General features: G+C 37.7%; 2 protein-coding genes across 2 annotated transcripts; one reads left to right on the plus strand and one right to left on the minus strand.

Moving 5' to 3' along the window:
- Window positions 1-1,359: 1,359 nt before the first annotated feature.
- On the plus strand, window positions 1,360-4,351 carry LOC109006038 (desumoylating isopeptidase 1-like). The gene is made up of 5 exons (XM_035684220.1): window positions 1,360-1,509; window positions 1,924-1,990; window positions 2,089-2,186; window positions 2,746-3,062; window positions 3,700-4,351. The coding sequence occupies exons 2-5, from the start codon at window positions 1,982-1,984 to the stop codon at window positions 4,110-4,112; spliced, it is 837 nt and encodes a 278-aa protein (XP_035540113.1). The 5' UTR covers window positions 1,360-1,509; window positions 1,924-1,981; the 3' UTR covers window positions 4,113-4,351.
- A 378-nt stretch (window positions 4,352-4,729) lies between these two features.
- LOC109006036 (thiamine-repressible mitochondrial transport protein THI74) lies at window positions 4,730-10,558 on the minus strand. The gene is made up of 4 exons (XM_018985181.2): window positions 10,338-10,558; window positions 9,301-10,056; window positions 8,789-9,206; window positions 4,730-5,330 (listed from the first exon to the last, which is right to left on the minus strand). The coding sequence occupies exons 2-4, from the start codon at window positions 9,865-9,867 to the stop codon at window positions 5,011-5,013; spliced, it is 1,305 nt and encodes a 434-aa protein (XP_018840726.2). The 5' UTR covers window positions 9,868-10,056; window positions 10,338-10,558; the 3' UTR covers window positions 4,730-5,010.
- Window positions 10,559-12,069: the final 1,511 nt, after the last annotated feature.

The following is a 12,069-nucleotide window of genomic DNA, read 5'->3' on the forward strand; positions in this document are numbered from 1 at the left end:
TCCGAGAGGATGACCTCCCGGATGACCCAGATTTTTGAGTTTCGAACAGGATTGAAAAAAAATCTGGTCCGGTTCTACACCCCTACCCCCAACTGGCTACCTCAAATTGAACATAGATGAAGTAATGTTCTTTGACCAACATAAGGTTGGGGTAGGTGTGGTACTCAGAGATGAGAAATGGGACATTCTGATAGCTGCTAGCAAAGTAGAGAATGATGTGAATGTTCCAGAAAATATTGAGCTTGTTGCTATGTTTCAAGGCTTACAACTATGTGCTCATTTGTATTTTTTTAAATTAATTCTAAAAAGTGATTATATGCTGATGGTTAATGAATCACAAGAAGAAGCAAAATCATTTTCAACTCTTGGGTATTTGCTAAAAGAAACAAAGCATCTGCTGCAACTATTTGCTAAGTATAAGATTCAACATTGCATCGTATTGAGAATGAGGTAGTAGATAGGCTTGTCCATTATGCTTGGTATGTTGAGAATTTTAAAATGTGGTGGGCTGATGTTCCAATATTTGTCCATTTGGTATGACAAAAACAGTATGTAACTGTTTTTATAACCTTATTAATGAATGGTCTTGTTATATATATATATATATATATATGTTTATATATATATATAATATAGTAGAAGTTAATAACTCTTTAGTGGTATTGCCCATAGAACTCAAGTCTAAAAGTAAAGATTTTTAATACTTTTATTGGAAAATAATGCGTTTCAATGTTTTCTCCTATTAGGCACGGAGAATTGGGCAGACAATTTGTGTGTTTTTTTTGGTTATGGTTATCCAAATTAAAAAGATAACTTTCATCGTTCTTTATTTTTTCCTCTTTCAAATTGAAAAGTAATAAGTATGATTTATGCCTCTTGCATATCTTGATTCACTATTATGGTATAAAATTTTATTGAATTTTAAAATATGATAATTTTCATAATTTTTTATTTTTTTAAAAAATAAATGGTTGATGAATATGGTATAAAAAAATCCAAAAAATCTTAAAAAATTAAATTTTTTTTTAGTTAGATGAGATAAAAGTTAAAAATTAAATTACATATTATTAGAATATAATTCTTTAAATAATTTTTTTAAATTTAAAAAAATTTAAATTATTTATTATATTTTATATTAAAATTTAAAAAAATTATAATAATCATTTGAGAATGAAAATGTCTTTTATTATTTTAACAATGAGAATAATCATTTCAGAAACAGAAAAAAAAAAAAAAACAATGAGAGACTAAAAGCAGGCATTTACTTTTTAAATGTCAAACAACGACCACGCCACGTGGTTGGAGGAGAGTGTATGGTAGAATCTAGAAGGTCGTAGAGTTGAATGGAATATGGATCGGAGCGGGACTGATAGGGAATCTGGATACCCTATATAAACAGAGAGGGATCCCAACTTCCCAACCGCTCTCGCAATCTGCCTTGGCTGGTTCCGGTTTACGCCATCGTTTCCCCACGCAAAGCATTTCCAGATTCGCTCCTCCTGGTCTGAGGTACATTTTCCTTTCTCCCTTATGATATCCTTTACTGGAATACATCAAACCCTCGTTGATCTCTCAGTTTCGTCTCCTCCGATCCATTAAAAAAGTTTTTTTCATTGTTTTTTCCGAGTTCGGAAATTTGAATTTGGTTTTGCGAGATCCTGTTTCTTTGGGGGCCTATATGAAATCGGGCTTTTATTGCTCTGTCGGCTAACAATATGAATGCAGAGTCAACGGAAGCTTAAATCGATGCAACCTTTTCCGTTGTTTGCTTTAACTTCTAAAACCTCACTCTATGAAAGTCATAATCGTTTTTATATGCAATTTTTCTTGATCACCCGAATTCAATGTTTGATAATTGAATAAATGGAATTCTGAGTTTTTGTAATTTTCATGACTGGTTTTGTGCTTTGGTTTGTTACATAGGTTATACTAATTGGTCTTACAGAGCTTTGTGTGCTGAACGTGTCGAAATCGTTGTATCATGGCCGAGGTATGCAGTTGTTTTGTTTTTAGCTTATTCACCACACACCCGGGTTTCTGTTTGTGTCATTGTGTTTTGCATGTACTCATTCATTGAACTCGTGGCAGGAGGGTCACAAGGTTACCTTGAATGTTTATGACCTAAGCCAAGGACTAGCTCGGCAGCTTTCCACAACTTTTTTGGGGAAGGCTATTGAGGGTGTATGGTGAGTGTTTTAGCTTGGAGGATGTAACAGTAGGATATCTGGATTTATGGGGTTCTAAATGTAGATGATTGGAATCTTGAATGCTCTGTGATGCTTTCTTTGATCGAGGTGTATATGGTGGTTGAATTCAATTGCTTTTTCTGGTAAGATTATAATTTTATGGAGACAGGAATTTTAGGTGCTTGACTGTCTCAATAAGGCTGCCCCATCAGTCATCCTGTTACCATTACCAATTGAAGTGTGTACCAGCAAAAATCAGTGTTTTTACTTTTCTGGATAGTTGGTGGAATATGTTTTTCCAAAATTTCTTTTTCTTCTTTCAAGATGAAAATTAGTACTGATGAAATGGATGAATTGATAAAGGATGGAAGCATTGGAAACTTGGAATATGTGGGTGGCAAATCTAATGTTGAGCCTTATTTTTCTTTAAATCAGTTCTTTTATTTTGGCTGGATATGCGTGATGGCCATTCGATTCATATTTCCTTTATTTTTTCAGAGGAAGCAAGTTGTACTGTGGTTTAATCTTAGTGTTTTATTTAATATCTTTTGCACAACAGGCACACAGGAGTTGTTGTTTACGGTAATGAATACTACTTTGGGGGTGGCATACAACAGGCTCCTGCTGGATTGACACCATATGGTACACCAATTAGGGTGTTCGAATTGGGAGTGACACATGTGCCAAAGGATGTATTTGAGATGTATCTTCAGGAAATCAGCCCCCGATATACGGCTGAAACATATAGTTTGCTTACACACAATTGCAATAACTTCAGCAATGAGGTTGCTCAGTTTTTGGTTGGTGCAACCATTCCAGACTACATTCTGCAGCTTCCAAACGAAGTCATGAATAGTCCAATGGGCGCTCTTATATGTAAGTTATCTATCTCATTTGTTGTTCTCTTTCCAATGAGATATTGGTGGGATGTGGCAATCTGTTAGTTTTCTTTTTAGAATCCCAAGTAACTTAGCTGGGTTGGTGTTGTGTATTCCTGTGTTAATAATCCAACAAACCACTATGGGCTTATGTAGTGGTTGGCGTTTCCACACGCCCCCCCCCTTAAACCCACCGCCCACTCCTCCAATTAATAAGACAAGGGTGACCTTTGGATGCTGTGATGCATTGGTTACAGAGGTTGCCGGGGGATTCTGTCGGCAAAAGTCCCTCACACTTATCAACATCAACATTACATGACCAGTTAGGCTTGGCCGATTTTGTCAGAAAAGAAAGTAGGTTTCAGGGCTTAATCAACGGCTCCGGTTGCTAGTAGTTTTCTGTTTGAGGCAATCCTTCTGCCATCCTCTTGCTTAGAGGGATTGAGCTTTTGAAGGTTAGAGGTTTTCTAGGATTGAAGAATGGGTATACTGGATCTGAATAGATTTCAAAGTCTTGTCTTGTTGATAAAGAGATTTATTGTATTACCAAAATTGAGGAAAAGAAGGTTTTGTATAAATGGTTAACCTGTGGGAGTGTTGTTCAATGTCGTTAATTACAAGAATGTATGTTGCAGTGCCCATGATACAGAATCTGGAGACAACAATGAAATCTGGTGCTGTCCCCCAAGTTCCACAATTTAGGTCTCCAATGACCCAGCCTTTGCAACCGATGACGACCCCAGATCGCAAAGAGAGTTATAACAAAGTGAAAGCTGAAGAGCACTGCACCAAGTCTGAGAAGCCAAAGACGGTGGAAAATGCAGTGCCACCAGCTGTTGACGTTGTAGAACAGAAAGCAGCAGCCAATGGGGTTGTTGGAAACGACCCCCTTGTGAATGCGAGAAGCATGGTGCAGGAGGAGATAAGCAAAGAATTTGCTGCAATCATGGCGACTGGGACATTACGTGCAAGTGAGGCTGCTGCGCTTGCCACAAGAAGAGTTATGCAAAGATACGGGAACCTGAGTGCTGCAATGCCACGGAGTTAGCATCTGGAGAAAATATTCTTTCAAAGAGTTGTACTCTTATTTTTCAAAGAGTGGGTCTAAGAAAGAAAGACCCAGTATCTGTATTGACCTTTTAACAATTGGACTTCATCAATTTGTGACCAATTGTGGGTGTGCCTCTTTTTTAATGTTAAAGCTTTGCTTTAACCAAAAAGAAGATTGCATCTACTTGAAAATTGAATGTTAGATTTATTTTATAATCTAATTTGAGTTTGGTATCATGAGCAACTCTCACTGCGTACATTTCCTAAATAATGAATGGAAATGGGGTGAACAACAAATATAAATAAATAAATAAAACTAAAGAAAGAAGATGGATGGGCATGAACCCTCACCAATAAAAGCTATGGAAAATAAAGAAATGTCTTCCTATTTTAAATTATACAAAAATAATTTTACAAATTGATATAATTTTATATAATCTGTCATAATTTATTTTTATTTTAAAATAAATTTAACAAATCACATAAAATTACGTCAGTTTGTAAAACTACTTTTATATAATCTCTTTATGCTATGACAGTCCTCCTTTGGAAAATAATTCATGAGAAAAAAAAATAAAAGAAGTTAACATTGCTAATTTGCTACCAGATCCATGATAAGCAAAGGATACATCCATCCATTGTTTTCTCTTATGATGCTAAATTGAGAGGAAAAAATAAAGAGTTATAATTTCTTACCCCCATACTGCTCATGATTCTCTATTTTCACCCCCGTCTCAAAAAATAAATAACCCAAAAGAATGGTGGGGAGGGGGGCGGGGGGTAAAATTACATATATACTTCTGTTAAAATGTTATATAATAGAATATATTTGCACTTGCAAGGTAACCTTTGAATCTACATTTGGCGTAAACACTAAAGAGAAGCGCCACAGAATGCTATGAAATGGTCGCTGCAGCTTGACCAATTGATGGCACGCGATCTTGATCGGTAGAGGAGCTGAAATTTTCAGTTTCTAGCTCAACACTGGCGTCTTTTGATCTGCCACATGCATCAGAAGGAATGTTGATGCCAGCAAACCCAATAATGACGGCAAAAGCTCCAAGGTAATCCATGAGATGAGGGGCATTGCCCATTACAGAATCGACTATAGCTGCTAATGGGATCTGAATTGTTAGTCCAGCCGTTGCTACTGTGGTAGTCGTCATAAGAACAGCCTTGGCCCATAAATAATCACTCAGCACATTATCTAACAAACCTAAACACCATGCAAAAAATCAGCGTCCTTCAGTTTACATTGAATGCATTTTTGTAAACCACATGCGATAAATAAATTCTAAAATCGATCCCTTGATAAAAGGAAAGACAATTTGCTACGAGAGTAAGCAGATACAGAACTGTGGCCATTGAAAGTACTTCAGCTTTTTTTTAATTTAAACAAAAGAAAATGGCATCCTCTCTAACTCATTGACGGGACTTGAACCTAGAAACTCATCCACAACCTTATTCTAGTCAGGTGTGGAAGTGCCATTTGGCTCAAAGGTGGCTGGTAAAAATGGCATCAGTTATTATGTTCTCCATTTGTCAATAGAAACTATTTTCCTTGTACAACTGATGAATAAAACAACGAACGCAAACAGGATACCAAAGCATTTGTGCCCTCCCTGTGTCATCTTACGCCTTCAAGCAACATCATCTCATTTCTTAAGAATGCAATTACGGATTTGGTATCATGGTTGAAATATTAATATCTTTCTACTTGCTGGTATGAGATCTAGGCAGTTGATTATCAAAATGCATTTATTTCTAATCCTAGACTTTTTTTCTAGCAATGCATCATTATTGCTTCTAAACTATCTTCTCACTTCATATTCTAAAATTATGTTTCTTCCTACACAGTTATAGTAGAATCCACCCTTCTAGTCTTATGGGCAAATCATGATCACATATCAAACCTTAACCTCCACCAAAACTAATAGCACACTTTGTAGCTAACCCTAGCTGGAATCACAGCAATGTATCTTTAATATTGGTGTTTACTTGAGAGGAACAGCACGCAATGATTGGTGCTTTGACATCTGGACTTGGGAGTAACTTTTTAAAATTGATGCCCCATAGCAATTTCAGAAAGACAAGACACAGTTTACTCTGCCAATATAATATCAAGAAAATAACCCAAGGTTAGGACTTCCAAAGTACAAACTCATAGAGGATGGAAAGAGCCAGTTTGCAGGAACCATAAATCACCTTGGCTTGATAATCAAGCTTCTAATTTCCAATTAAAGTGTAGACCTACTTCAATCAAGTTTGTCATGGACAATTGAAATAACATGACTACAGTCGCTGAACATCCATCAACAAGCCAATTCCGGGATTGGTCGCAATAGTGCTTCATATGGCTACAATTTCAAATCACACCGAAGGATAGATAGAAAATCTTATACTACATAGCTTTTCCCTGGGAATTATCCTATACAAATGCCACTGCCCAAGTCTTTCTAGATTGTGCCAGTGGGGCTGTCCCCGATATGGAGATTTTAGCTACTACCTTGGGATGCAAGATATCTTCGCTTCCTATGAAGTATCTTGGCTTACCTTTGGGTGCCTCCTTTAAATTTGTAAGGATTTGGAATGATGTGGTCGAAAGTGTGGAGCGCAGATTGGCTACCTGGAAGAGACTATACTTATCGAAAGGCGGTAGGCTAACTTTGATTAAAAACACTCTTTCAAACTTATCCACCTACTTTTTGTCTTTGTTCCCGCTTCCAACAAAGGTGACTAACCTTATTGAAAAGTTACAAAGGGATTTCTTATGGAGTGGTTTGGGGGAAGAGTTCAAATTCTACCTGGTTAACTGGTCGACGGTTTGTACCCCAATTTTTGGGGGAGGGTTGAGAATTCGCCACTTGATGAAATTCAATCAAGCTCTTTTGGGTAAGTGGTTGTACAGGTACCAAAACGAGAGGGAGGCCTTATGGAAGTTGGTTATTGATGCACAATTCGGAAAAGTTTGGAGAGAATGGTGTTCGAATGAGATTCGAGGCACTCATGAAGTGGGGTTGTGGAAATACATTAGGAGCCTTTGGGGTACCTTTTGAGGACATGAACAGTTTGTTGTGGGCGATGGTTCGCGTGTCCCTTTTTGGTTTGATAAATGGTGTGGTAAATTGTCTACGAGATACTTTCCCTGCTATCTTTGCGCACGCTAGAGAAAAGGAGGCATCGATCGCCGACCTTCTGGTTGTTTCAAACAGCACCCCTCAATGGAATATTGATTTTATTAGGGCAGCCCAAGATTGAGAGTTGGAGCTTATCACAGAGTTCTTTGCGGCTTTACACTCCGCAAGTATTTCAGGGGGCACCGGAGACAAGATGCATTGGAATCATTCTAAGAAAGGTTTTTTCTCTGTCAGTTCTTTCTACCAAAAGCTTACGAACTCCGGAATGTCTATGTTCCCGTGGAAGAGTATTTGGCAGACAAAAGCTCCTTCAAAAGCAGTTTTTTTTTGTTTGGACAAGATCCTCACTACAGATAACTTGAGGAAACGACGGGTTATAGTCCTAGATTGGTGTTGTATGTGTAAGAAGCATGAGGAGTTAGTTGATCATCTGCTTTTACACTGCGAGGTGGCCAAGGTTATGTGGGATGATTTTTTCTCAAGAGTTGGTTTGTCTTGGGTTATACCTGGTAGATTGGTGGAGTTCCTTGCAAGATGGCAAGGACTACACGGCGATTCGCAAGTAGCGGCAATTTGGAGATTGGTACCAATATGTATGTGTTGGTGTATTTGGAGGGAGAGAAATGCTAGAAGTTTCGAAGATCAAGATAGAACAATGGATGAGCTAAAAATTTTCTTTTTTAAGTCATTGTTCTTATGGGCGGGGGCCATAGTTTGTAACGGACTAAGTGTCCATGATCTTCTTCTTTCTATTGTAACCTCTAGCTAGGTAGTTTCATGTATACTTCCTGTGTACCTGGACTTTGCCATTTTCTATGAATATAATATCTTTGATTACCTATAAAAAAAAAAAAAAAAAAGATTGTGCGTCTGGATTTTGATGGTAAACCTATAAGAATAAAAGAGAGAAGTGGTTCCTTGTGAGGATGCATGAAGCCATGAGTTCACTTACTACAACCATGCAAAGCTATACGGTGTCCTATGGTAATCCAAAAAATTAATGTCCCTAACAACATTGTCAATAGAGTCCTCCTACCATATCATCCTTTTCCAACATTATTATGCATTATCCGGAAAAACACGTTTGAGGAAAAAATAAAACGTATTTTTTAGCTTATTTGAGATTAAAAGTGCTTTAATATGTAATACCCAAACAACCTAATTTTTCTATTAAATAGCTTCTAAGGATATTTAAGCACTTTTTAAGACTCCTACTGCAACCCCAAAGAGGCCCTAAAATGAATGGTCAAGATAGCAAAATAGAATCGGAGACTAATTTGGGCAGTTATGTACCCAGTAATTACCATGTTACAAGGATAGAATATGCCTGAAAAAAAAATGCTCTGGCATCTCCAGAACATAAAAACAGGGATAGACAGACAAAGGTATGACCTACTTATTTACCATAGCCAAGCACACCATTTCAAGACAACTTTTCTTCTTTCAAGACAACCGACATAAATAAAGCAACTGCATCACGTAACTGAACAACAAAGAAAACGAGATAAAAAAAAAATGATGAAGCTTAGACACGAACCTTTTCCAATAATTAGACCAAACTGCTCCCAGGTAAGCACTTCAAAAGGTTCCAGCTTGGTGAAATTAAGAATAAGGGCCACAGGAAGGAAAATCAAGAGGTTGAAAAGTCCTAGAAATCCGAGGAACTGTGCCATACTGGCGTGTCCGCTTTTTCCATCATCATCAGGTAGCTTCTTGCGAATAAGGGTAATATACACAGCATATAGTGCTGATGATACGATTGCCAGAATGTCTCCAAGAAGGGGGTTTGAAGCTGCAGTTAAACCGGTTTGAGAGTCCCCTAAGCTGACAACTATTGTTCCAGCCATACAAAGAAGAACACTGATGAGCTTCACCCAGGTAAACATCTCACCCAAGAATGCTAGAGAGACCAAAAACGTAAAAAGGCTGGATGCACTGCTTAAGATGGTATTTGACTGCAAGCAAACAAGAGGAACTAATTAGACTAGAAGGGGAAAACATGAGCAAATCAGATGTGAGATGTGGAATACAAATTTAAAAAATGCTTACCGTGACTGTTGTATACTTCAGCGAGAAATTAAATGTGAGCTGCGCAAAAAACCAGAATGGGCATATCAATAAGCTAACTTTTGCCACTCTAGTGCGTGTCCAACGGCCTTTTGCGTCAACTCGTTTATCGAAGTTGCCATTGGCTTTATCTTGATCTGGTAGAGCAGCTTGAATCTCATGTGATACAAATTCTGCTTCAGAACCAATACCTTCTCCATGATGGCTAATTTGCCCCTCTTCCAAAAGCACAGATGGATTTATGGCTTTTGCACCTAAATCACTCTCCCCAAGAAGAACAACCTGCTCTGATTCCCGTAAATCTTGCAAAATGCCACTTTTCTTTTTTTTCCAAAACCATAAACTTCCATAAGTATCCTCCAAATAGCGCCCAATCTCAACTAGGGGAATGTAAACCACAAATAGTGAATTGCAAATGTACGTTATGAGGAATGGTGAAACCCCGGCATCTACAACGGACTGAACCACATAACTAGCAGCTATCCAGATAGACGCAACGGCAACTATGTAAATCAAACCCAAAAGCCATCTCCAAACCTCATGTGTCATGCTTTTGGAATCCGATACTTAACCAAACTTGTTCAAGATCCCCCAATGATTCGCTCACCAATCTCTGATCATTAGAGAACCACTTACCAACCCATAAAAAAAGAATCAACTTCTACAATACTCATCAAGGAAATTCTCCTCCAAGCAGAAAATTTACAGTACCCTAGTCCCAATTCACACCAAATACACCTAAAAACGAGAAGAAGAAAAAAAAAAAGCATTAAGGACACAGAGGGAACATAACTCGAAACCGGAACGTTTACCAATAATAATAAACTTGCGGTATCAAGCACAAAATCCTAAATAACAATATATATGTAAGCAATTCGAAAAGATCTCACCGCAAAAACTTATCGGATCAACCCCAATAAGATAAAAAATAAAACTGATATTGATGCAACGGAACTTAAATTAGAATTCAACAAATTTATAGAGCAGATAGAAGAACAAATAAAAAAAATCAGAAGTACCTGGGCAAAGAATAAAAGTTGATTTTGATCTTTGTAGTTTGTCGAAGTTTTGCCCTGATTTCTTGGTCCTTGCATTCACGCGGATCTCTTAAAACAGTTTAAACCATTCTCACTCAAATGTTGGGCCAATTTACAAGGAGAAGTTTGGGTACTAAATTCGGAGATAGACGTTTGTTGGTCCGACGGGCTCCCCAGAGAAGATCGAACGAAAGGAAAAAATAAAAAAGTAAATTACACTTTTGCCGTTGGATTTTACATAGTTTGACGCTAGAGCTGCCAATTGGATTGGGTCGGGTTGGAGTTGTTCCTGAGTCCATTTGATATCCATTTTTATATCCACGTGACCCGAAACAATATATACCTATTCGATCTAAGAAAAAATAATAATGAAAAGAATAATCAGAAATAATATTTGATCCTTCCATTGGATAACAAGGCAAAGGCTATGAAGAAAACGAGTGATTCACAGCTCAAATGCTTGAGAAAAATCACGTGGCTGACCACTAGGAACAAAGGTTGACCACAGTGATCTTAATGACTTTTCTTTTTGGCTAATCGGATGATCTTGTAAATTTGCAAGTTGGTCTAATACGACTTAATTATTAATTGGGTCAAATTAAAGTTAATAATTGACTCGAACTCTATTATTCCTAATCCTAATCTTATTGTTGTTGCATATCGGGTTTATGTCAGGTCGTAGGTTGTATAAAAATTGCCAACCCTATTTGATAGGGTTTTTCCCCATAGGCCCTGGAAGCAAATCCATGAAGAACCATAGGGAGGCTAGTTCGAGGGCCCAATCGAGCCCTACAGCCTCCGCTAAAGGGAGTCAATGGGCCCTTAGTAGGGTATTTGGCCCACGAGCATAATTCACCCATGAATCAAGTTTCTAGAGGAAAAAGTAGATGGTCAGGACAGAGGGGACTCACCGACCAAACACCACCTCAATGACAGACTACCATCGAGAACTTGCCTAAGCAGGTGGGTAGGAAATAAGAAAAACCTGTGTCTTCCTGACAACATGCATTCAGAGACTTAACAGAGAATGTTCGTAGAGTAAAGTGAGTTAGGAAGCCACGTCGCGTTAATGGCACCACTACTCAGACTCCATACCGCATTAATGACGTCGCTCCAGAAACCACGCTACATTAAAGGATTTTGAAAAATGAATAGTAGAAATGACATAAGTCCTTTAAAGTCAAGGATAGACTGTCCTCACCCAAAACTTAGTATAAAAGTCGATTCCCAAGTACAAAGAACTTTATGTGATCCCTCTAAGTTTACGCACAAATTACTAAGGAGATATACTAACTTTAACATCGGAGACTCCCCGAACACCACCAGAGCTCCCATTCTTCGTGTTTGCTTAAAGTGTACAGGTGATGACCTAAAGACTCGAATTTCTAGAATCTAGCCCAAAGACGCTTGAAACACTACGTTAACACTATTAGTATTTCAAACCACAAAAATTGATATTGGATCCTCAAAATTCAAATTATGAGAAATTGACACTTTACACCCTCATTTACTTCTTAACATTAAGATGGATGAAAAATAAGTGGCAATTCTCATTCTGACTATCAGATCTGAAGGGAATTAGGTGCCACGTGTCAATTTGTTTTTAGATTCGAGGGTGCAATGCGCCAATTTTATGTTTTGAATTGTTGAGTACAAAATTCCTAAACAATCTTGCTTGGAACTTGAGACAACTTGCTTCATTGTGCCTCCAAAA

Source organism: Juglans regia, chromosome 1 (assembly GCF_001411555.2).
Source record: "Juglans regia cultivar Chandler chromosome 1, Walnut 2.0, whole genome shotgun sequence".
In the NCBI taxonomy this organism is placed as follows: domain Eukaryota; kingdom Viridiplantae; phylum Streptophyta; class Magnoliopsida; order Fagales; family Juglandaceae; genus Juglans; species Juglans regia.

Excerpts from the sequence above, each read along its gene's own strand:
- LOC109006038 (XM_035684220.1), top strand. Across the intron at positions 2,187-2,745 it reads AAGGCTATTGAGGGTGTATG|GCACACAGGAGTTGTTGTTT; the intron begins GTGAGTGTTTTA and ends TTTGCACAACAG. Across the intron at positions 3,063-3,699 it reads TCCAATGGGCGCTCTTATAT|TGCCCATGATACAGAATCTG; the intron begins GTAAGTTATCTA and ends TGTATGTTGCAG.
- LOC109006036 (XM_018985181.2), bottom strand. The coding sequence starts at position 9,867 with ATGACACATGAGGTTTGGAGATGGCTTTTGGGTTTGATTTACATAGTT. Across the intron at positions 9,207-9,300 it reads TGAAGTATACAACAGTCACG|TCAAATACCATCTTAAGCAG; the intron begins GTAAGCATTTTT and ends GTTTGCTTGCAG. Across the intron at positions 5,331-8,788 it reads TGGTCTAATTATTGGAAAAG|GTTTGTTAGATAATGTGCTG; the intron begins GTTCGTGTCTAA and ends CATGGTGTTTAG.